The 27039-nt window shown below is 36.8% G+C and overlaps 1 protein-coding gene across 1 annotated transcript in view; it reads left to right on the top strand.

The window, feature by feature from the left end:
* Window positions 1–27039, top strand: part of GABRA4 (gamma-aminobutyric acid type A receptor subunit alpha4) — a 64227-nt gene that overhangs the window by 20133 nt on the left and 17055 nt on the right. The window contains exons 7-8 of the mRNA XM_006183372.2: window positions 593–745; window positions 6846–7105. Coding sequence (XP_006183434.1) covers window positions 593–745; window positions 6846–7105 — 413 coding nt within the window. The remainder of the gene's footprint in view (window positions 1–592; window positions 746–6845; window positions 7106–27039) is intronic.

The raw sequence follows: 27039 nt of genomic DNA, 5'->3' as shown, positions 1-27039 counted from the left end.
AATAAAACATGCCTGAACTCAGGGATGTTATGTATAGCTCAGTGTTATATGTGTGTCTTCGTATTTTTCTTCCCATATGTAGCATTAGGAATAAAACTCCTAAAACGAAGGCAGTAAGGCTACCTTCCCCCAGGCATACGTGTATACATAATGTATACCTGCGCATTTCAGTTCTTTCTAAAATTAAGCTTTATATTTTCATCTGTGTGTGTTTGTATGTTTTCAGTTTTTTCTAGTGATTTTCCATAAAAGTTAGGTCTAAATTCTGCACTTGAAGATGCTGAAAATGAAGGCTAATTGCTTTCTCAGTACTACACCTTTAAAATAGCACAGCAAGAATTTTTTTTTAAAGTTTTAGCCACCTTATTAAATTGCTTAATCACTGCATACTACAAAAATGTTTTTCTGTGTAATGATGCTCAAAATCATTTTCCCCCATTGGGGTACTATGTATTTCTCCATCTTTGTGTATTACGTACAACAGATACTTTCTTTGCCTAGAATACTGTTTATTAGTCTGCAAAATGATTATAAAGCCATGAATAATTGCCCACAGAACCAATAACACATTTTCTGCACATTTCATTTGCAGGTGAATATATTGTTATGACGGTTTATTTCCACCTGAGACGGAAGATGGGTTATTTTATGATTCAGACGTATATTCCATGCATTATGACAGTAATTCTTTCTCAAGTTTCATTCTGGATAAATAAGGAATCAGTTCCAGCTAGGACTGTATTCGGTAATTATAAATCATTATGTGGGTATTTTTGTCCACATTACATTTTGATCATGTTTCATGGGAATAGTCTTTGGATATCATTTCTAAGAAAATATTAGTCAGTAATATATTAGACTGTGCTGGGTAGAGAATCACACAAGGTTTTATTTTTATCCAGCCAATACGAAGTAATAAAGCTCAAGTCCCTCCCTTCCTTTGGGACCCTATCAAATTTCCTTTATTGAGAACTGGCAGGCAAAGACCAAATGTAAATCTGAATTTAATTTCACTTTTGGTGATATTCTTGGGTTCCTAGCTTAATGCTGTGTAATTGAATTAAAATCATATCTAGGTGTTAAAATGAAATGCACTGGGAGCTTAAAATAAAACAAATAAAAGTCATGGCTGAATGAATATGAAAGCCTTAGAATAATTTGCCTTTTAATGAAGAGGACCAAAATGCAAATGGTTTAAATGCATTGAATTGGAGAGTATTGTATGCTTAGTTTATTGGCTCATTGTTATGTTCTATCTATATCTTTTTTTCTGAATTTATTCTTTTTGTTTTTATAGTGACTTCCTATATGTTATATTCTTATCCATATGAAGTCCAGAACATATGGGTTTTAAATTTTATAGCTGTTAATAAGTCTTGTGTATATCAGTTATGCTTTTAAATAATAAAATTAGTTATAAGGATATTTATTTAAGTTTATATAGTATATATCTATTCCTTTTCTGTTGATCATGAGTAGCAAAACCTTTTAGTAATGGGAAAAGAAGGAAAGTGATCAGAGTTGCTCTGGAATGGAGGCGTAAGTCCTCACAAGAGATGCCAATTTCCCTTTGCTTTTTCTATTTGGTAAGATCAAAGCCGTGATAGAATATCCCTCATCACACAACAGCTGCAGGGGTGCTGGGGAGAAGGAACTGGGGAGAGTGGGAACTTCTCATCCCACTCCTGCTGTCCACTTAGAGAAATTCCGATAAGGGCATCTTAGTGTTCTCAGGAGACCTGAATGTGGGGTTACTTTACACGGACACCCCCACCTCTTTAATTTTAGGGTCACTCAAGAAGGCGTTGAAATCCTCCTGGGGAAACTCTTAGAGAAGGGACAGTGCTGGGGCAGAGTGTGACCTCAGGAAGGCAGTGAGCAGATGTAATGGCCCTACCTACTTCCTATTGTTGAGAGGGTTCAATTAAAGAACAACTGCCCATTGCAAGTGTTGACTAGATCTTAGCTATTCAAACCACTGTGACAATGAAAGAGAGAAAACAATGAATCCAAGTCTTGGACTCCAGTAGGTCAGGGTTTAAAACCCGTATCTGTCACTTATTTTCTTCATCCATAAAACTGTGATAAGATGTCTCTCCTTCATAGACCAGTAAAGACGTAGAGTTATGTGCAGGCCTTATTACGGGGTGCATGGAGCACTTGGAGCAATTTTAGTTACTCTCCCCCACATGCTCTGTTATGTAGGGGAGATTTAGTTTGTTCTGACTTGGTTTCCTTGATTTTAAATTATTTTTCAAAAGAAAACATGTGTCTATTATGTAATGCCACTCTGTTAGATTCTTGCTGCTCATTGTCTCACTGAGTGCTCTTTGGGTCTGCGCATCATGGTCAGAGGCAGCCTGTCTGGGCAGAAGTGTCTGCTGAGGCTGAGCACCAGATCAAAGTCTCTTAACTTTTCCTTGAACAAATAATATTAATATTTCAGGAACTATCATCATTGAAAATAAAAATAAAGTCACTTTTACACATATTACCATCTTTTATTCTATGTTCCTAAAAATTTCTAGAACAGATAATACTGATGCATCAATGGTGCCTTTGATTAAGAGGTGGTCATGTCAAAAGTACAGACTCTGGATAAGACAGCCTAGGTTGTAATCCCAAGTTCTACCACTTATTAGCTGTGAACCTTCAGTGAGTTATTTCTGCCAGTTTCCTCACGTGTTGCTACAGGATAAATTGCTGTACTTACCGTGAAGTATTGCTATGAGGATTCAACAGTTAATTTGGATAAAGCACTTGGAACAATGCCTACCACACAGTAAATACTGTTTTTAGTGTCGTTGATTATTATCACCTTCCAACACTACCATCTACCTCATCTGAGAATCACTTGATTCTGTAATGTGCATGGTCTCTGTATTTTATAGTTACTGTGATTGGTTGAGAAGCTTTGAATGCGTTCTTGGTTGATTACAAACTGGTAGCCACTGTTCTGTTTCGTTTGTCCCCAAATACTAGAGCTTTCCAGTGAGATGGGAAGAGATAGCATTGATCACAGCTCTACCCACTCAGTATTTCCTATCCAGATAAAATACTGTAGGGAAATTAAGTAGCATGTAGTAAGGGTCCTGGTAACACTAATAATTAATAGTGATGATAAGGTTTGCCATGTACTGATAGGGGTCATCTTATTTAATCTTCACAATAACTCAGCAAGGTAGGCATTATTAATTTTATGTGGATAAGGATTTGGACCCAAAGAGGTTAAGAAGCTTGTATAAAGTCACATATTTAAGCGATAGACCTAAGACAATTTCTGCCTAATTTTGAGAACTCTCTCATTTCTACTCTGCCATTCTATCTTTACAGGGGAGCGGAGGGGGGCCTGGGGATATGGGGGCTTGTGGAGAATTCCAGAGCTGCTAAGCGAAATTGTATGGCTGTGTGCTGAGGACACCTTGTGGGTAGCTTTTTCCATTTGCTTCTTTCTAATTGTGCTCATGTGCCCAGATATTGATTTTGATTGACCAGGGAAATTATGCTCAATAATTAAGTCTTCTAAGATCTAAGATGTGTCAGAATGGTAATTATTGAATCGTTTGTTGAGGCTTTAGATGGTATTTCCTTAAGGAAGTTAAGTATTTGGAGGAAATGTTAGTAATCTATTTCATATGAAATTCAGGTGAAAAAATAATTCTGGGCCAGTATTTATCTTTCCTAATTCTCATTTTCCTCTTTACTCAAGGAGAGAATTTGCTGGGTCAGGGAGGTCACTAGAGATCATGCAAAAACAAATCTCTTCCCCCCAAAAATCAGAGTAAACAAGAGAAGTAGAGAGTGCTCAATTCTCTGGAAAGGCTTTCTATCTCTAAAGTTGTATGACTTTAAGTTTTCTAATTATTCTGGTATAGTAAAACATTAAATCTGAGTAAATGCCAGCTGGCACTTCTAAATCATTACTAGTTGATTTTCTAGTGTTGGCTAGCCAAAAATTCACTCTTGTGTACAGTCTTTGCCTACTCTCACAGGTCCTCTTCCAGCTCCTGGGCCAGCCAATATGGTGCGTGTTCAGTGTTCTAAAAACAGGGCCTGGCATCGGTACTGGAACGTGTCAAAAAAAGTTCCATGGTTATTGAAGTGTTTTCAGGTAGATGTCGTAAGCTATTTGCAACAGATGTACCGTCTTCCTAGATGCAGATTAAGCATGGCTTCTTATCTGGAAGGTTGGCATCTGTTTGCTATTCTGTTGGTATTTATTTAACCAAACGCTCCACCTCAAAACGGGTGTAATAAGCACATCCCTGTTGTGCTTTCTTAAATTTGAACTCCAGAGAAGATTTTTCAGTGTCTAAAGGGATGGGAACTTCAAACCCTTAGTCAGTTGTTTATGCCAGTTACTTTCCTAATTTTGCCACCAGTCGTAAAATATGAGCCATAATATCTGAAGGGCCTGTCTACAAACTTTAAAAGTTTAAGTTTACTCTAGACAATGAAAGAGAAGTAGAGAGCAGACACAGCTCCAGGATTTTTGTGTTGATGTCCATACATCATTTAACATGTTCATAACCCTGGTGATCCACCCTCCTTGACAATCAGAAAGTAATTTTTGGATACAGAGCTCAATAATTGCAATAATATTCTGCTTACTTGACATTAGTAAAGGCATTTCTTCTCATACTGCAGGAGAGGAGGAAACCCACTAATTTTGGTCTTCAGGAGAAATCATTCTATTACCAAAAAAATGTTCAAAGCAACATGGAGAATCTTAAGTTGCTTATATTTGAGTTTCAGTTCCCTTTTTGGTTTTCACATTATGGTCTCTAAAATTTTCTGAGTTCTGAGTAGTATTCTTATTTAGACTGCGCTGTTCATATTTTATTTTCAAGTGCTTTCAGCATCATTTCTATGCTATTAGAGGAAATACACCTAATAAAGTTCTGGACATTTTTGAATTCTTAACAGGCCATTAAACTTGAGTTGTTATGAATAAGAAGAAAAACTTTGGTATATCTTTAAATTTTGTAGCTAAAAATTTTCAAAACTAACTCAGGGTTTTTTCACATACCTCACAATGAGCGTGGGAATGGTGCCATTTTCCTGAGATTCAAAATAGAGGCTCAGAAGCCCTAAAGTCTCTTTCTGAAACAAAGTCCAATAAATTCACAATATTGAATTTCCATTGGCATTTAGGTATTTATATATTTGACCAAATAAACACATTTTAAAATCTGGTTTAGACTAATAAAATATTAAAAATGTCACAGTTTATAAAGAAAATACAACCAAATTCTCAACTCTCTTTCTCTATATGGATTATGGAGTATGTTTGTAAGACCCATGGCTCATAAGCTACGCAGATGCTCTAATTTTTCATGTTTTAAACATTGACAATTCAGAAGGGACTAGAAAGAAAATGGATTGGTGAAGATCTGGAAAAATGTACCTTTATTTACTGTGCATTCATCATGTGCTCGGCACTCTGTGAAATACTGTGGTACGTCCTGAAGCAACGTCAGACATTTCTGCCCTTAAGGGGTCTACGCTCAGTCAAGTTGTGGGAACAAAGCTCAGATAAATGGCACCACTAGGAAACAATACAGGGCAGAATGTAATGAAGTGCTGAGTTGAGGAGACAGTATTATTTCTCCCTAAATCAAAGTGTTATTATTCCTTTATTATTGCAGGGGGTGCACTATCTCCTCAGTTTAATAGGTATTATTTGGCTTTCAGCTAGGGGTTGGCATGGATTGGAATATATAGTTTATGCTTTTATCATGATCATTGTTGTCATTGTCATCATCCCCAAACACCTGTGTGTCAGTGCAGGAGATGTCCTACGCATTATACAGAATAAGTTTATGTGGATATAGTGAATCTCCATATAAATGTCCAAGCTAAACTACATAACATGGATTAGATACACAGAGGGACAGAGATGCAGATAGGAACAACTGTACAAATATTAGCATCCTTAAATAATGCATTTCTTTATAGTTTCAGTGGGAAGTGGAATTTTTCCATTGAGAATAGGGACTGACTTTTTTCCAAGCTGAGGAAGCGGCTTTTCTGGAGATGATACGCTTCAGAAGCCTGTTGTTGAAAGAGAAGTACCTCTATATTGTTGCAAATATTTTTCCTGCTGATGGTAAACTGATAAGTGGTAGATATTCAATATTTTTAAAGCCAAATCGCTCTAGAAATCTTTTTTCTCAGGAGTATACCTTTATTGTTTTATATAAATTGTTAAGCTATTTGAAACTAGTAAATGTATTGTTTTAATTCAATAGATAATATTAGGGTAAATATTTTATATATATATATATATATATGGACAAATACATATTTTGTGCTTTTTCTGGCAGTGATTCTCAGTAGCAGTGGGCCATGCCTACCCCAGAAATTCTGATGCTTTGAATTTCAGTGCTACTGTCTTCCCACTCCTGGTTGAGAATCAGTGCTTCAGTGAGTCACACTTCCTGTTAGGTGTGTGTTGAATTTCTCAGATACATTGGCTCAGGTACTAATATCAATATATGTTAGGTGCCTTACATACTTTTAACCTTCATAGTAAACCCAGTTGGTGGGTATCAAAATGAAAGCCAGTGAGTTTTCTTGATTTAATCCAACTCACACTGAACCAGTGATCAGAAGAGCTGGGGATTTGAACCATGTATCTTTTCTCACTCCAAAGCCTGTGCTAGTTCCGCTGAACCACTAGGATTGATGTTTGATTTGAGTTATTATAAACTTTGTTACCCCTATGCTGCCAAACTTCCAGGTCTTTTTGTTTGGTGTGTTTTTGGTTTTTTTTTTTTTTTTTTTTTTTTTTTGCACAGAAGTGACCATTAAGTATTTTGTCTCTTTGCTCTTTTGCTTTGAAGGAATAACCACAGTCCTCACCATGACCACACTGAGCATCAGTGCACGGCATTCTTTGCCCAAAGTATCCTATGCGACTGCCATGGATTGGTTCATAGCTGTCTGCTTTGCTTTTGTATTTTCGGCCCTTATTGAGTTTGCTGCTGTCAACTACTTTACCAATGTTCAAATGGAAAAAGCCAAAAAGAAGACATCAAAAGCCCTCCAGGAAATTCCGACTGCTCCAGTGCTGAGAGGAAAGCGCCCAGAAGGACCTCTGCAGGTATTTGACTTACTCTGCTTTAGTTTAAGGTTTCAGAGTATTGATCAAATTTTCATTGCCAGGGGAAGAACTGAGAAGGTGAAAATCCTGGTAACAATTCGTAAGCCATTTAAAAATCCAGAAAAAATATAAAAGGATAATCGTGAATTTAAGCTTTAACACTGTGATTAATTACTTAAAAAATAAACAGCTCTGGATGAGCTAAATGTACACAAAGCTAGTTGTTTGAAAGTTCTTTTCAGAATTAAAATGTTTTTACAGAAAAGAGTAAACTCTTATATATGCTATTAAGAGAACCTGTGGATATCCTTGAGTGGGTTGGAAAGGCATTTTATTTAATTTTTCTTATACTGATTATTTTTTTTTAATTGAAGTGTAGTCAATTTACAATGTTGTGTACAACATAGTGATTCAGTTTTACATATATATATATATATATACACTCCTTTTCATATTCTTTTTCAATATAGGCATTTACAAGGTATTGAATATATTTCACTGTGCTATATAGTAGAACCTTGTTGTTTATCTATTTTATATATAGTTGTTAGTATTTGCAAATCCCAAACTCCCATTTCATCCCTCTAATCCCCCTTCCCCCCACTGGTAACCATAAGTTTTTTTCTACGTCTGTGAGTCTGTTTCTGTTTTGTAAATAAGTTCATTTATATCATTTTTTAAGGTTCCACATATAAGTGATACCATATATTTGTCTTTCTCTGGCATATTTCACTTAGTATAACAGTCTCCAGGTCTATCCATGTTGCTGCAAATGGCATTATTTTATTCTTTTTTTTGGTTGAGTAGTATTCCATATACTACTATATATGGAATATATATACCAAAACTTCTTAATCCAAGTATCTGCAGATGGACACTTAGGTTGCTTCCATATCTAGGCTATTGTAAATGGTGCTGCTGTGAACACTGGGGTGCATGCATCTTTTTCAAATTAGAGATCCCTCCAGATATATGTGAGAGGCATTCATTGAACAAAGTAAAGCAGTGATTCTTATCATGGCCCCACAATAGAACTAACCTGTGGGACTGGGTGGGTCCTGTGCTTTGTATTGAAGAAGAAAACAAAACCAATAGACAAGAAGACCCATGGTTGCAGGTGATGTCCATCCAAGACTGAAAATTCTTACCCTAAAGAGACAGATCTAAAAGGATATGAATGCCTAGTAAGAGCTACTGCAATTTACACTGGGCACGTAAGTGATTCTGCAATTAAAAAAATTTAAAAGTGACTTTTTCCTCATGGAACCAGTTGTACAAAAATAGCAAGATCATCATGAAAATGAGAAAGCAAACAGTCATCCCCTCCTCCCTCATCTCCTCCTCCTCCTCTGATACTCTGCTCTCTTTTTTTCTCTTTTTCTCACTCTACTCAGCTTCTCTCTTGAATCAAGTGTCTGTGGTCACTTATACAGAAGCTTATTGTAGTTGCCACAAATAGTAGTCTAAAACTTCTTTTGTCTGCACGTGCCCAAAACAAAGTGTATATAAATCATCAGCTTTGTTCTCTGTTGGTGATAACCCACCTCTTTACTTATTCATGCATGCATGCATGCATTCTTTTTTCTTTTATTTATTCAACAAATACACATTTAGTACCAACTATGGGCCAGACACTTTATAGTCTGAGAATCAAGGGTATACAAACTACCCCCCCACCGCCCCTCAGATACCTTACTCGATGGAGCTTACATTTACGTATGTAGGCCAAAGGAGACACAATTTTAAAAGAAACATAAATAGTAAAACCCTTAGGTGTATTAGATGGCCATAGTGCTGTGACAGAGCTGAAGCACCAAATTGGGAAGGAAGTGCTGGGGGCTTGTGACAGGGTGGGATTCAGTTCAGAATCCATGTGGTCAGGGACCTCCTCCCGAGAAGAAGGCAGTAGAACAAATTAGGTTAGGTGTGTACCCTGGTAGGGAAGAACTGTACAGGGTCCTACAGTTTGTACCTCTCTTCCCACCGGGCTCTGGGCAGTGGTTCTCTAAGAATAGCATGTGAGCAGATAAGAAAATTATTGTCCTTCCATTTAATAAGTTTGGATAGCTTATCTTTCCTTCTACAGGAATTAGTTTCATTAAGATCTTCAAAAGCTATTAGAATGAATTTCCTATTCTATTTTTAGTTTAAAAAACTGATTATCCTCAGTTTTATTCCCTTTCCCATTCCCCATAGGTAAATTAATGCCCTTTCTGCCTTTTATTATTGTTTCATTTGCTTTGCTTTGTTTTGTTAAGGACTAGGTAGAAGGATTCTATTTACTGTTCTTTTAAAAAAATCATCTTGGATTTATTTATTTTACTGTTTTTTCCCTAATTATTGCATTATGATTTATTTTAATTTCATCTTTCTGCAGTTTAATTTTGTTACTCTTTTTTCTAGCTTCTTGAGTTTGGTTCTTATTAATTTATTTTCACTGTTTCTTATTTAATAATAAAGTTTCCTTTATTGCAGTAAGATTTTCTTTGCATACAGCTTTGACCATAATTCATAACTTTTAATATGTTATCATAATTATTTGCTAAATATTCTGCAATTATGCTGCTATTTGCTTTCCAAGCTAAGACTTATTTGGAGGATAATATTCAAGTTTCCAAATGGGGTTTTTGTTTGTTTAAATTTAGCTTCATTGTATTTTTAGTTGTATCATATTATGTTCAGAAATGTTACCTATACAGCTTTGAATGTTGCTGATATTTCCACTGTGCCGAGTTGGGCTAAAAGCTTGTAAATGTTTGACAGTAATTTGGAAGGCGTTGATTATTCATTATTAAATTAATTTTACTTAAAACATTATTATTTTACCCTCTCAATAAGTCACTTCTTGTTTTCTTGATCTTTCAAATACCAAGAAAGTTGTGAAAAATTCTCCCACAAATATTATGAGATTGTGTTATTTTGTTTGCATTTTAACTATTTTTGTTTTATGCACTGTGATGCTATGATATTCCACATGTAAAGATTCATAACAGCTCTGCTTTCATGTCACTCTATGAATTTAATCATTAAATAACCTTTTTTTTGGGTAACCTATAAAGCCCCTTGAAATCTGTTTGATTATTTTTATATTCTTTCTTAATATTAACTTTTGTAATATATTTCATTGCTGAATTGTCCTTATTCTTTCTTTTCTCATGTACTTTGGAAGCTATACATCGTATTATATAACCAGTGGTTATCTTTAAGTTTTAAAACAACATATTTTAACTTATAATTTTCTATTAATGTTGAAATTATAAAATATCCTAACTCTTCCATGTAGCTATTAACTACCCCTCCCAACCCCAGGATTGCTCAGAGATGCTGGGTTTAGAGACATTTTATATATATAGTTTTTTCTGTTTATACTGAGTTGGTGTAGTTCTCTTTTCACTTTTGCTAAGTGATGAGACTCCTTGCACTCATGTCTTAATATTGTGAATACTTGAAAGGACTGCTTAATTGGTGTAAAACTATTCTGCAGAATTTTCAAGGGTGGGATGAGGACCAACAATCTTCTACTGGCTCCTTGAAGCATCCCTCTTGACTACAGCAGTTGCCATCACTGGCGAATGCTTGGTTGAGTACATCCAGCTGGCTAAGTCCAGTCTGTTTCAGGAACACCTCTTGGCAGCATGGGCCACATGCTGTGTGCGAATGGCATAACCAAGATCAAGAAGATGAAATTTGTGAAGGGCATAGAGTCATAGTATTCAAGACTTCGGAAGGAGTTTTTAATAAATCTAGTCAAAATATACATCATTTGCTTCCTGTCCTCTACAGTGTATGCCTATATATGTATTATAACTTAGATCTCCACAGCAGTTTACTGGAAGAATATTTATGTTCCAAGGACAGTGAGTACAGATTGCTGCCAGTACACAGCTGGCTTTGGAGTGTCAGTTGTCTTTGAATAGTTTCAGTATCAAGTTCAACCTTGAAGGTTGAGAATACATTTAAATTGAGGAAGAGAGAGAGAAAAAAGATCTAAAAAATACATATATATATATATATATATATATATATATATATATATATATATGGGGAAGGAAATTATGAAGGGGAAAAGTGTGTTCAAGACAAAAGTTTAAACATGTTATTGGAAGGAAATGTTCTAATAATCTTGTAAAATTTGGAGTTTCAGCAGAAAGTCTAATCAGACAGCTGAAATTTGCTGCTTCTAATATGGGTTCCAACTAGTATGGCTATTTGCTAATTTGAATGATGCTGTCTTTGTCTAAAATGTATTTAAACCCCTCATTTGAAATTGCCTTCCGTCTGCACAATACTTAATAATTCAACAGTCCTTTGGGTAAGGTCACTAGTGGTTTGATTCATTGTCACCATATGTGACCTATAGACTGTTAATGGCCTGGCAGAGGTTTACGGTGACCATTTTTATTCCTTGGGAATCAGAAAGCTTATGGTTTATGGAATATTCATGAAGCAAGGAGAAAAGGCCGATTGGCAGACTCTAAGAGCAGCTGCCGGCAGCCTGAGTGTGTCTTTAGGCATCTCAGGAGGCCAGGCAGCAGTTTTATTTCTGCTCAGCATCACCAGAGTTCTGCCTCTGCCTCTGTCCTCCCAGGACTTAGCTGAGCTCCATTCTTTTGGTTCTGTCCTTCCACACCCTTCCTGCTTCTTAGAGTACTGACTCCCTCACTCATGCAGGTGATTTGGATTAATAGGATGGTTTGGAAAAATAATAACTACAGAATAAAATGGGAAGATTTCTTAATAATACCATATTTTTAAAAAACTACTTGAAAATATATTCTATAGTCCTAGTTCAGTCAGAAAGTATGCATTAATGTGTGCATGTTGTAGCTTGTGAAAAAAATCCAATGACACAAGGACCAAAACTTGAACTTTTAAATTGTGTCAGGTACTATATGATATGCTTTACATGTGCTCCTTAATTTTAAGCTCACAGCACCTATTTTATAGATGAAGAAACTGAGGCTTGAAGTTGTTAAGCGATGTATTCAAGATAACACAACTAGAAAATGGTAAACCCAACATTTAACTTAATTCTGCTATGTCTGAGTGCAAAGTTTGCTCTCTTAAACTCTCTTTTATGGTATTTAATTTATATGTATATATTAGAATGTATGTATTAAACATACAACAATGAGCCCAACAGTCTTTGTTCATATTTCTATGTCTAGCAACAGCAAAATATTCCAAGTGCTTTTTGTGTGCCAGTAATAAGAACTTTTACAGAAATTATATATATAGAATTTATATATATATATATATATATATATATAATATATATATATCAGAATGACTGATTAGAAATGTTGGGTGAAGGAATTGAAGAAAGAGCTGGATGGTATGGATGGTGGTGGCCTCATTCACTAGGATAAAGAGGAACAGTGAAGTATGTTTAATGAAGAAGCTAATTAGTCCCAGTTTAGGTAGGGGGCATTAGCGGGGCAATTTCTCCTAACTCATGATAATGATTACTTACTTTTTTCAAATTACGGGTGCATCCTTTTCCACTGTGTGCCTTCCCTTTTCCCATCTACCTAATTTCTTTGTCCATTTCCATTTCAGTATAGCTCTTCTTCATAGATGTCTCAATTTTAAGGTGTCCATAGATTCTTACAAGGATATTTGTAAAATTAAAGAGCTGTTTGCTCTGCTTAGAGTCTTTACAAAAAAGATGATCTAAAAAAGAATATGTAAATAATTTAAGATACACCTTGGATTCAATAATTCAAGCACACTCATGAGAATCTCCTTCTTTACTATTTATTTTTCAAAGTCGAACTCTGACCTTATTTCCCACATGAAGCTCATTTTAACTAAACTCAAGAAGTTCATTTTGACTGAACGCATGATCTCAAGAATCCGCATCTACAAAACCAGGGTAGTGATAGAATCCTCCCAAAAGGCTGATAGTGAGGATTAAATTGCATCATACGTGTAAAATACACAGTATTAGTGCTTAGTACCCAGTAAATAATAGCCATGACTATTTTTTAAGTTATAACATAATTGATTTTCATTATTGTATTAGTTCTATGTGTACAAATGGTGATTCAATATTCTATAGATTATATTCCATTTAAAGTTATTATAAAATATTGGCTATACTCCCTGTGCTGTACAATATATCTTTGTAGCTTATTTATTTTATACCTAGTAGTTTGTACCTCTTAATCCCCTTCCCCTATTGTTCCTGCTCTACCTTCCCTCTCCCCAGTGGTAACTACTACTTTGTTCTCTGTATTTGTGGGTCTGTTCTATTTTCATCAGTTTGCTTTATTTTTTAGATTCTACATAGAAGCGATAATGCACAGTATTTGTCTTTCCCTGCCTGACTTATTTCACTCAGACAGAGATTGGAATCTCTGCAGAATATCCTCCAGATCCATTTGTGTTGTATCAAATGGCAAAATGTCACTCTTTTTTCTGGCTGAGTAGGATTCCATTATGTATATGTACGCCATATCTTCTTTAACCATTCATATTTTGATGGACACTGAGATTTCTCCGATGTCTTGGCTATTGTAGATAATGCTGCTGTGAACATTGGGGTGCATGTATCTTTTCAAATTAATGTTTTCATTTTCTTTGGATAAATACCCAAGAGAGGGATTGCTGGATCATATGGTAGTTTTATTTTCAGTTTTTTGAGGAACCTTCATACTGTTTTCCATAGTGGCTACACCAGTTTACATTCTCAGCATCAGTGTGCAGGGTCTCCTTTTCTCCACATTCTCGCCGACGTTTGTTATCTGTGGTCTTTTTGACTATAGCCATCTACAGGTGTGAGGTGATATCTCATAGTGATTTTGATTTGCATTTCTCTGATGATTAGTGATTCTCTGTGATTATTATTATCCTTTATTTCTTTAAGCATCTTCAACATTTAAAGTATGCATCACATAATTTATCATTTATAATATCCTGAAGTATTTTGCATAGATTTTTTAATATGTGATTGCTCTATTTGCCTAGTTAGACAGTGCATTCCTTAATAAAATTGATTATGGCTTCATTTTATTTTCCCATACAGCACATGGTGAAGTGTTTAATAGTTACAGTTGTTTATTATATTGAACCAAACATAGGAATCGGACAGTGAGAAATGTGGGGCATCTAGAAACTAATATATTTAGCACCAGTTTTCAAACACATTTTTCTTTTGTGTAAAATTCTTTTTTTTACTGTAGCATATGTGAACTTTAGGCAGATGTTAAGCAATCAGCTAGAGCCGGGTCACTGTGAGGATACAGAACAGCAGATACTCATTCTGAGACACACTTGTCAGCAGCTGGACTTAGCTAGCGGACGATAGCAGAGAACTGAGCGGGATGCTTTGAAAACAAAAGAAAGCAAAACAGGAAGCTTCAGTAAATCTACAAGTGCAGCTATACATTACGAGGAAAGCATAGATTGCTGTCCTTTGATCATTTTAGTCATCTCACTTACACAGACATTAGTGCCCATGAGTGACATCAATGTAACATACCATGGTTTCCAGTGGTTGGTAATACACAAGCTTCATTCCGTTCCAACAGGGTGTACAAACTAGGCTAGTTTCAGATTTTTGTTTCAATCATTCTCAAAATTCCTCTTAGAAATGCTGTTCTTTAAATAGATTAAGCTAACATGGAAAGAACTTTCACTTCCCATTTATTCTTATTTCTTTTATTTCTTAACTTAGTTTAAAATCTCTTTCCTTGGCAGTTTGAAAAAGGACATGAAGTGGTACTGTCAGTTGCTTGACATTTCGGTGCATTTGTGACAGTAATTTAATGACATTCTTTAAATCTTATATAAATTGTACCTCCCCAAAGCCATACCTTTTTTAAGTGCGGAATGTTCTGTAGTTAGTAATGCTCTTTAGGTAATGAGTAATCGTTGAAATGCACAATTATTAAACTGTCTGATTTAAGTGTCAAGGATATCAGAATTAGGTTTCATTTCCAGCCATGTTTTTCATTTTCATCTGTTAGTTTTGTTACGTGCCATGTGCAGATTCATGAGAAACTGTCAGTTTGCTAAGGCGAGAGAGCAAATCTCAGCCAGTAATCTGATAAGTGTTTACCAGGCAACTACTATGCCCCAGTCACCATACAAGGCACCGAGGAATCAAAGAAGATGAAACCCAGGAACTTAGTCTAGTGAAGGAGACAGGCTATTAATCTTGTGAGTGACTATATGTAGTATATGGAAGTATAGTCTGAGTCCTGGTTTTAGAGTAATTCAAGCATGCTTAGAGGAGTAAAAACTTGCCCTTAAGTATTCACTGCTACCTTAGACCTATTTGCTGAAATATGTGTTAATATATCCAATTACATACTGGGAATCTAGTCTATTTATGGCTGTATTTATGGGATATCTATTAAGTGTCAGTAGGCTTGGAATACGTTGTATACTCCCTCTGTGAATCTGGAGGTAGTGGGGAGGTCTACATTCGACCATTAATCTCAAATAATTAAATAATGAGAAATGTGGCAGGCGCTGTGAAGGAGAGGTAGAGCGGGTGATGATAAATAGTATTAGAGAGAGTTAAACTGAGACTTTGAATTAGCCTTTGAAATGTAAAAAGTGACAAGGTAAGGGATATCATTCAAAATGACAAAGGGAGGAGAAGCAATCATTTTTAGTAGCTTATTGAAGCCAGATTGTGCATGTCTTGGTAATTATGGGTAATAACATCACATGGGAAGAAAAAATGCCAACATTAGCATCGTAATTGAAAATTTAGGCTGTTTTCTCCTCCAGAAGGGGAAATGCCATAATTTTAATGCTGCATCAGGAAGGCTAAATATATGAGCTACTGTTCAAGGAAGTAGTAAGACATCTTGTAAACCAAGCATAATACAGCATAGGATTGTGTGTGTGTGTGTGATATAGATACAGATAAATAGTAAATTCATCCATTTATTTTCATGTATTCTGTGTTTACAAATATCATGGCAAAGGAAGTGGCTATGAAGTGTGTTACATAGTACATAGAATTTGGGGAGATAACGTGTCACTATCATCATCGTCATCGTCATTGTTACTTATTGAGCATCTACTATTTGCCTTATGTATATATGTGTGTGTGTGTATATATATATATATACACATATTGTGCCAGTTGCCTTATATATATTATCTCTAATGTCCACAATAAACTCTGAGATGCGTTGTCATGTTGTCATACACATAGTGTTATGGTCGAGGGAGCTGAGCCTTGGTGAAGTGTTCTGGATGCTTTCGGATACCCAGCGCTGTTTCTCACCTAGAGAAAACAGACGGGCATTAAAGGATTTTGTATCTACCCTCAGTTTTCCAGTGTAGTTTTGATCATACAACCCAATATTTGAGTTTGGATTTCTCTGTCTGTTAGATGATGAAGTTAAGCAAAATTATATCCAAATTCTCTTCTAATTAAAAAAATCTATGTTACTACAAACTCATCCACTATCTATAACTAATGCCAGTTTTGCTTTTATGCTCTTTAACACATGGTTACTTTAGGAAGAATGGATTCAAGAGAGGGTGGTTCTTTTTAGGTTCACTGAGTTTGGTCAAATTAAATATTCAGGTTATTTATTTTATGCTTACCTATACAGCAAAACTCCTTATTGTTCCAACAGCAATAAAAGCATCAACTGATCCTGTGTTTACCATGCGCCAGGGAATATTTTAAAATATTTTATGTATATTAACTCATATAATTACCACAGCGATCCTGTCCCATCTTCATCCTATTTTATAGAGGAGGAATTGAGGCACAGAGAGGTCTAAGTTAATTGCCCACTCAACAAGCTGCTAAGTAATGGAGCCAAGATTTAAACCCAGATAGTCTGGCTCCAAAGTCCTGGTGTACAACCCCTAGAAGTTGCCGCCCCTCGATTATTACCTATCACCACCACTGCTGACCCTGAGCTGTGCCTACCCCCACACGTTCACTCTCTACCCCTTTCTTCATTTATCTGAAGGTTGTTTTCATGTTCCCATTGTTGAAAGTGTAAGCTGTACCATGAAACTCTATCCCATTTATAAACAAGCACTATCCGTTAGCTGGTAGTTCAGTTTACATAGATGCCGAAGTCACAGATACTCAGTTACGTTTTCCAAATCTCTAGCTTTGAATAAAATATATGTGGATTTTGTCAAGGTTAAGAATCACCAATTGATTTAACTCAGTCATTTCAACTGTAGACCAATCCATAGTTTCTCCATCTTTTTTGACATTTTAAACATCTAAAAAGTATTAAAAATATGACTTTTATTTGGGGATTTGAAATCACCTGTCTTATAGGCATTAATATAGTCAATTAACAATATTTATTTACAATATATATTTGAAAGATTTCCACTTTAAGGGTGGTGAGGAAAACTTTAAAGAATTTCAAAAGATGATTTTTCCCCTAAATGAATTCATACTATGTCAGGTGACAGAGTTTACTGATGTAAAAGATCAAGAGGAATAGGTATTCTGTAGGGATCAACAGACAATGTAAAGAAATGTGCTGAACTTTGGGAGGGGCTGGGGGGAGAACTCAGCCTGGCAGGGAGGTGTATTTTATTGATGGTCAGCAGCTGAAGGACAGCAACAAGGAAATGAGCCAGCTCATTACTGTAAACATCATTAATTTTGTTTGTGATATTTATGGGCTAACTTAAGGGTCATTCTAGAGTTGCTATATAATTAATAAACTATTATGGTGTTGTTGGAATTTTTATTACTTCTCCATTTACTCCATTACTTCTCCAACATGTCTGGCACAGATTTGCTAAGAACCTAGCAGGTGCTCAAGAAACACCTACTGGTTGATTTCATTCCTCATATAACTGAGCTAGATGCTCAGCTGTCAGGGATAGCAATATATGAAGGACTATACATTTCCCCTGTTGAAATTTTAATATCAAGATTCTTTCTTAATGGTATTTCAAATATCTATCAATTTGCTGATCTTTTTTTCTATCTTTGTTACCCATGTGAGTGGACAAGCACTTCCGTTTGGAGTGAAAGAAAAATTCAGTCAAAAATATACAGACACTTGAAACAAATTCCATCAATATTTAGCTACATTTTCCAGCAAGTTCTCTTCCCTAAGCTACTGAGTAAGATTATTCATTCCTTCTGGTTTATTTGGCTAAGCTGCCAATTTCTCATTTGCTATTTTGAGGGGCTAATTTTCCCACGACATAATATACGTCACTAAATCTCCAGCTTTTCACTCAGCCTCAGATGATTTAGAAGTTTCAAGAAACATCAGTTCGGTTAATACTTCTGTCATTTCACTTAAATGAATTAGAGGATATTATGCATCAAAAATGTCTTTGGTAGAAGAGAATTCTTATGTATTTTGGTCAATTTTAGGAGAGGACACTTTCTACTCAGATGTGTTTTTTTTTAATATTTTCTAGTGTCTCAGATTCCACAAGATTCTTACCCTGCCTGACTTCTCTGTTTGAATAATACATCATATTCTTTCCCAGAGTCTCTTTTGCTGCTTTTATTCGTGAGCTTGAATTTTCACATCCTTGTTGCTTATTCTGTAGGAATCTGTTCTTTCTCCTTGCATTTGCTCTTTCGTGAACTTTGACTTTTAATTTTTTTAAATCTACAGTCTTCATATAGATGACTAGCATGGACATTTCTGTATTCTCTCCAGTCCTGTGGCTCCCTAACAGTGCAGTCCAGTGAATTTTACCTCTCTCTTTTTTTGGGGGTGGGGTAGTTTGCCTAAAACAAACTTCGTGACTTACTTTTACTTACTTTGTGCTTGGCTAATTGAAAACAGTTGTAGGCTCCAGAGTCAGAGAAAAGTCCGTCTTTAGGGGGTTCAAGGAAGAGAAATGGGGGTGTGAAGATGAGGTTGGGGGGTTAGTTTCCCTGAAAACACTTTCTATTTTTGCCTCCCTAAAAAGTTTTTTTCTAAGTCCAATCACTTTAACGTGGATATCCAGGGGTCCCTTGGAAGTAAAAAAAATTGTACCTTGAAAATATTAGGTAAAGGGAGGAGATATGGAGTAAGAAGGACCCCCACCATTTAGCATATCTACACTTTTCCTCTGACCAGGTCATTGGCACTTGAGGATTGATATTTCCAAAGAGGGCTTGGCAAAAAGTGGTGAGAAGTCTGTATCCAAAGAGCGGAAAGTCAACTCTTCATATACAAAATGAGTGTACTGTTGTCTCTAGTTTAACAAACTATGAACACTTGTGAACATCTGGGATTAGTCTATTAAATGGATTTTTTTTTAAAAAAAGAAAGCATTCAAAGAATACAAACTATAAGACAAATGCTTAACACAGAACCTGGCACCCAGTAAATGCCCTTCTGATATTTGTTGACTGAATCAATGAATGAAAGATTGAATTCAATACGGCCTCTGCAAAGTATTACTACGACTAATAATGGCAGGAAAGAGAAGTCCTAGATGACAACAGTCATGGAGAAAACTCCCATAAACCCATTCCAACACTGTTGTTTTGCTTTGTTTTGTTTTAATTTTTGAGACCTACGCAGAGCTTTGGGATTGCTGAAGGAAATCTGCATAGCACTTTCCCTGACCTGAAACTACCTGGTTTCTTTGGAACTTCCCCTTGGAAGGAACTGCTGTTCTGCCCTTTCATTGCCTGTGACTTTGACTCTTAGTTTTGTTGTCTGGGTCATCTCTGTGTCCTATTGTAGATGGGCTACTAGGTGCGTGATGGGAGCCTTGCTCAACTCTGCTCTTTAGGCTGTACCGAGAAAACAAGGAAATGCTCTCTGGTTGTGTGTGAAGATCTAACCAATACCCTTCTGAGAACCAGTTTGAATGGAGAAGCTCTGGGGAGGGCATCCTGCTTGGAAGGTGAAAAAAAGAGGCCTCAGGGAGCTTGAAAAGTGGTAGTCAGAGTCTCGGAGCAGATTCTGAGCTAACGTGGACAGCAGCGATGAGTGGACAGCTGGGCACTTGACCTTCACCAGCTGCCCCTTCTGTGAAGAAATGAGCCTGTGATTTGTTTGGAGAAAAGCCAGGTTTCATTTGGTTGAACCATAAACAAATACTATTTTTGCTGGTTAAAAATGATTTTTAGAAAGTCAAAAATAGTCTTTTGAAGTGAAGATGAGGCCAAGATCTGACTTGTGATTTACTTTATCAACTGCCTCTTTTTGACAGCAGAACAGGTAATTAGGAAGACATTTTGCCAGGGATTATAGTGATTGGCATCTTAAAATTTATTAGTTTATTTATTTGTTTTCAAGACAAAGATTGAGTTTGGAGCTGAGAATGTCACAACCGTGGAGCTGTACTCAGCATGCCTGAGGCTGATGGGGGCATTTCCTCTACGGCATCTTAATGCTCTCAGTAGGATTGTTTTCTTGGTTTGCTTATTTTATTTTGACTTGAAGCCGTTGGGGCTTGTACAGATAAGGAGCTTCAACAGGCTCTTTCTCCAGTGCCTAGCTCACTATTGCTGCTTCTGCAAGCAAGAAACCCACTTTGCTAAAGCCTTGGCTGATCCTGAAAAATGTTAACATGCTTTCTGCTTAATGTTTGCCAATGGGCTGATCTAAAAATGGAGCCAAGGAGGTTACCTATTATCTGCAGAACAAGAATACATTTCGGGACCGAAATAGATTATGGTCAATGGGGACTTGATCTGCTGACAGAAAGTTATATTAACAATCCATAAAAATAGAAGGAGATGTTATATGGTGAATCCTGTTTGTTCTTTCTTTTTTTATTTAAAAAAAATTCTTTTTTGGTAGGTTTCAGTATGTGACTTTTTTCTCTTATTTTCCATAGTGTTTCTTTATTGAATTTTTTTGCATTCATCTTTCAGAATTCTATAAATCACTCATTTTTGCACATTTGCAATGGATTTGCATCATAGCCAAATTAATTTTATCAGATTCCTTACTATATGTACTTTAAAGAAGTGTATTAAAGCATCAATGCAATAGAATTTGGGGAGATTTAAAAATCATTTCTTTCAATGAAAAATGCACTTTTTTTCCTATGTTATCTTCAAGTTTCTAGCAAATTAGAAACTTCTATTATTTTTTTTTCAATCAATGTGTAATGGAGAGGTTGACTTTGCCTGTAACTACCCAAGTTTATGCTTATTGTCCTCGTGACCTACCAGTAAACATGTGTTCTGGACAGAAGTATTCTAGCCTGACCAATAGAGTGGTTTGTTATCCTAATGATAGAGCTATGTAAAATGAGTCTTCCTCTAGTATTGAAAATCTGTTAGAGTATTTAAGTTAAATGTTTGCAAGTAGCAATCTAGATATATATAACTGCAATAGGCAAGCTAAAATGAAGTTAAAGTTTACAATTACAATCCATAGGGGATTTCAGAATCTCATGAGACAATTTGAGATAATTATTGGCTACAATTACCTTCCTGGTTATTATCCAGTCATTCTGTAGCCATTAAGTGGGACTAGCCACTGACAGTATTAGAAATCATAACGTTATAAAGTGTCTACATTCCAAGACACATAAAATTGAAGAAAGCAGGGAAGTGAAAAGAATCTCAAATCTTCACTGTTTGTGCAAGGTAGGGGCCAGTTGTTCCATAGTGTAAGACAGTTAGCTACTGTTGCTTTATTCTCAGGGATTTTTATCAGACTGTCCTCCTCACTTTGGAAAAAAAAAGACACAGAAAGATGTAAAATTTGGAGCTACAATAGACAGGGTGACATCAGAAGTATAAAAAGTTAGAAGAGAAATACTAAAATTTAAGATGTCCTTTCTTCTGTGTCACTTGCTGGGATCTGCTTTGTGAATTACCTAAGCACTTCAGTTTTGAGGGTTTTTTTCTGAGAAGCACTAATCGAGGGAATCCTACAATTTCATCACGTGTGTTGGCCTGAATGAGAATAGATGCCGGACTTGTCCTGGGAAGAGAGAGGTACAAATCCAACTGTCATATTCTGGGTAGAGCATGGCTGTTATGTGGGATTATGGTATTCTTCCCAATAGACCTGGTTTTGCCCTGTCATATAGCCTGGTTCATTCTAGAGTGGTTCAGCTCAGCAGTAGCTCCATTAAATATGAACATTGCATATGTTTATTCCAGGCCAATCTGCCAGCACAGTAGAGTGAGCACCATCATACACTCTCAGCAAGACAAGCAATGAGATGGAAATTGTTGTTGTTTTTTCACTAGCTCACCCTAATGTGCTTCCTCAGTTTGCATGCTTTCTACAGTCTGATTATTGTGTTTACTCCGTGGTGTTCTTTCTTCACGTCATTAATATTCCATTTTCTGGCTGAGGTTCTCTTTATTTATGATAATAGTTTGATAGATTTCCAAAGGATAAACACGTGTGATCCCTTTAATGGCTAAAGTACAAATTGGATGTTGAGTGGCAGTCTTATGGCTATTTCAGATTAGCTGGATCTGTTCATGGCCTAAGCCCAGCTAGGTTCACTATTAGAACGATTTTAAGGAGTACTGAGAAGGTAAAGACATTAGCCAGAAGCCTCCTGGTATGTTGACAGTAGATGAGAAGTTAAGATGACAAGAACATATATCCAAGTGGTCTATGTTACCCCTTGTAATAACAGTTCATTTGGTACATCCATTTCCACATATGCACTATGTAGTCTGAGCAGGTAGACTTGTGATGCATGTAGGAAACTCCGTATATCCAGTTACTAACAGAACCAAAAAGCTAAATTAAGCAAAAACACTTTTTTGGTAATACTATGTGGTGCTAACAAATGTGAAAATGCCACAATATAGTTTTAAGGCAAAGTTAGTGTTTATGATACCCAACTGCTTTGCAAGTTGATAGTGCATAAGTAAAAAGAAACTCTGTTAAGGGTAAAAAAATTAATCAGAAACTCATTCCAAAGTTTAATTTCAATGTTCAGGATTTTTTTCACAATTCATCAAGCTGACATTAAAAGTTGCTCCATCCCTCTTTTTAGACTGATCATTTTAACTGTTCCCTCCCTAATTACTCCACCAAACAGACAAAAAGAGCCTGTGAAGACTGATTCTGAGGCTTTTTGAGACGTTAATGGGTATTGCAAAAATTGTGTTCTGCCCGAAAACATCTTTTAAGATGGCTCGAAAAGAAACCCCTGCCACTGGCCATTCCACATGCATTTCTTACAGTGTGTTGGGGAGTCTGTGATCCCTCACTCTTGACCGTGGGTGGACTTGTCACCACAGTAGAAGTGGTGCTTTATGGCTGTGAGGCTGTCTGTCTCAGGAGTGCATTCTTGGAGCCAGCCATCATGCTGTAAGGAAGCCCAGGCCATGTGGAGAGACCACAGGTAGGCTATTCCGGCTGGCAGTCCCAGTGTCAGTGGCCAGATATGTGAGAGGGGTGTCACATACCAGCTGCTTTGGCTGAAACCTCATGAGAGATGCTGAATGAATGAGGGCTGCCTCGCTGAGTCTGGTCAACCTCCAAACCCGTGAAAGAGTGTTAAAATGATTGCTGTTGCTTAAAGCCACGATCGTTTGGGGTGATTTACTATGTAGCACTCGACAGCTGGAAAACACACGCATTTACATCAGACATACTCAAGTTCGAATACTGACTCTACCTCCTGCTTGTAGGATGATGTTAGCCAAGATCTCACATTTCTCTAATTCTCTTTGTTCATCTTACAGGTGTTTAATCTGGAATACTGCAGGTGCTTAACAAACATGAGTTTCCCCATTTTCCTTCCTTCCTTCCTTCCTGCCTTCCTGTCTTCCTGCCTTCCTTCCATCTCTTCCTATTTTGCTTGCTTACTCCTTCCCATGTAAATTCAACAGAGTGCAGCTGCTTTTGTAGTGGGCCATTTTAAACTGGAATTTGTTAGTGCCAGGTGTGGATTTAATTGGACTCTTACTTAGAACGCTAGCAGACAGAATTGAGGATGCATTTTTTTTTTTTCTGGTGAATACTGCTGAATCACTGGTTCCCCAATCGACATAAAATATGCTCAGACCTTCCACAGACAGCGTGTGTGGTGCGATCAAGTGCCTTGGGGGAGGTGGGGTAAACACATTTTTAAAAAAGGACTGTTTCCATCAGTTCACAGTGAACATAATCTGAATTCAGTTCAGGCGAAGAGTCTCTTAAAAAGCTAGATAAAGGAAATGAAGGCATGAGCAACATGTTATTTGTAGGAATGACATACATTATCTCCTTGGCAACTGCAGGGTGGCATGCAATTTGGCAATCTATGTTGTGTCATCTTGGATGCCTGGAAGTCACTGTTTCCTAGGGAAACAAAGCGGAGAACAACACGAGAAGAAGAGTTCTGATTTTAGTATGCTGGGCAAGTATTTTAAAACCAAGGGACGAGCAGACTTCCACAGTGTAACTAGAACTCCAAATGGCATTAAATTTTCATTTATTAATTCCACAGTGCTTTAGAATATGGATTAGATCCAAATTGTCTTCAGCCCTGCTGAGCTTTTTATTCATGCTTTGAGGTCAGTTGATGACTCCAGGCATTTGTGTGGAACTTTCGATGCCCTGGTGTTTAGTAGGTCTTTCAAAACACTAGGATCTCAGCTCATGGACATGCATTTATCTACTCATTCAACAGATATTTGTTGCATGTCTAATTCATGTCAGGCCTGTGCTAGGTATTGGGGCAGTGTAGACCCCTGGCCTTACATATTACTATCACCCTGTCATATCCGTGGGATGTTGTGATATTTCTTTTCTTTTAAGTTGAAGTCAGTTACAATGTTGTGTCAATTTCTGGTACAGCATAATGTTTCAGTCATTCATATACATACATATATTCCTTTTCATATTCTTTCTCATTATAAGTTACTAGAAGATATTGAATATAGTTCCCTATGCTATACAGTATGAACTTATTGTTTATCTATGTTATATATGTAGAAGTTTGTATCTGCTAATCCCAAACTCCTAATTTATCCTTCCCCTACCCCCATTCCCTCAGTAAGCATAAATTTGTTTACCATGTCTGTGAGTCTGTTTCTGTTTTATAGATAAATTCATTAGTGCATTCTTTTTTCTTTTTAAATTCTACATGTGAATGATATCATATGGCATTTTTCTTTTTCTTTCTGGCTTATTTCACTTAGAATGATGATCTCCAGATCCATTCATGTTGCTGCAAATGGCACTATTTCATTCTTTTTTGTGGCTGAATAGTATTCCATTTATGGCTGAATAGTATATACCACAGCTTCTTTATCCATCTTCTGTTGATGGACATTTCTGGTATATCTTTATTGGAATTGAACCAATAATTTAACAAGCATTCATTTAGCCCCTACCTGGAGAGCCTATTATATAGGAGCTAAGGGATAGCAAAGATGAACCATATGGCTACACAGTACTTAACTGGGGACAGAACAGTCCTCATCATGGCTTTTCTTTGGTCAGTGATTTTGTTCAACTTTCCTAGGTACAGTCAGCTTGTTTTCATCACCAGCCTGCAAGTGAATGGCTCCGAAATATTTATGATAGTGACTCATGCACAATATAATTTCATTTGGTAGGTAATTTGATGAAATTGAATGTCTTAAACGAAGGAAATTCAGATTACAGTATAGCTGGCTAGAGTCTAAAAGTTTCCACTTTGATGAAATTCAAAGAAGTATCAACATGACAGAATGCTACAAAGGCAGCCTATAGTATTTGCCCTGGGACTGCTCAATCACAGCAGGAGAACCATACGGCTGGTGACGTGAGATTAAAGCAGGAGGTCAGTGTTGCCAGAATCACCGATGGGCTCCCCGGGAATTCCTTTCCAGTAGTGCTGGGGATGAGGACTTGGGGTTCACTGTGGAATAGAAACCTGGTCCAGAGGCAGTTCTTTCCAAGGCTGATCTTGCCTCCCATAAATCTGTTTGGTGTCTGCAAGGCATTGCCTTTACTACTTACCCTACATCCACTCCCAGCCTCGTCTCAGCAGAAAGTGAGGCATTTATCCACATTTCTGAGACCTCTTAAAGAATGCCTGTGAGGCAAACAGCTAATATCCACCAAAGAGCCTCCCCCCAAAAGCCTTCTAGGCTGACTATTTCTAAATAGTGCTTTCAGGTGTTCTTCTAGCTCTGAGGAGCTGAAGCCATATGGCTGATTTTATCATTTCAGTATTAAAATTAGCGAGCAGATTTTTCTTCCTGGATTTTTCCTCCCTAGGGTCTTATTGTACCATGTCCTCTCTAAGAGCAGTATTTTAGCTTAGAATTTTCTTGGATTTGTGGACATATTCATGGAAGATTTAAATAGCACTGCAGCTGTACAGAAAAGCTGTTCTAGTGTGTGCTTTGAAAATCAGCTTTTCAATAACTGATAGCTTGAGAACTATGATTGAGAGGAAAAATCCAGTCCTTGTTAAATAAGCTATTTCAGCCACTGGCTCTGTGTTTCAAGCAGTCTAAAGACAGAGAGGCTCCTGGTTCTTGTCCTTTGGCTCCTGGAGAGGCAGGTTGGTCCCCTGGTCCTCCTGCTTTTCCTGGGTAGCAGCACAGGGCAAGAAGGTGCAGCTTGCTCCAGGAGGTGACTCTTCTGCTCAATAACAATCTTCAGTCATACTTTTTAACAGGCAAATGCGTGAAATGGGAGAGGAAAGGCATTTAATTCTGCTTATCAGTTAATATTCCAGGATTGTCTCATTAAACAGTCCATTAACTACTGTAGTGGCCCAGGAAGTATAATCTTGATAGAATAAATGACTGTCATCTGGTTTTCAAGTGGATTTAAATGGGCTCCTCTTGGCTGTATAGCTTTGCCAACGACTTATCTCTTGAGACACATTGTGTGGGACTCATGTTTGCTGTGTTGAGTGTGCAGGAGGGAGCGATTTTGTTCTTGATTTATTTCAATACAGTTTACTCATCATTTATTTATTATTTATTCATTTGACTTTTTTTCTGTTGAATACTTCTCAGTGCTTGGTACTGAGCTCATCAGTGAGGGAAGGAAAGCAGTAAGGCAATGTTGCAGCCCTAAAGAAATTCACATTTGGGAGGGGCA

The sequence above is a fragment of the Camelus ferus genome, chromosome 2 (genome assembly GCF_009834535.1).
Source record: "Camelus ferus isolate YT-003-E chromosome 2, BCGSAC_Cfer_1.0, whole genome shotgun sequence".
Taxonomy (NCBI): Eukaryota; Metazoa; Chordata; class Mammalia; order Artiodactyla; family Camelidae; genus Camelus; species Camelus ferus.
The sequence above is the reverse complement of the archived record's forward strand: the minus strand, read 5'-3'. Positions and strand labels throughout refer to the sequence as shown.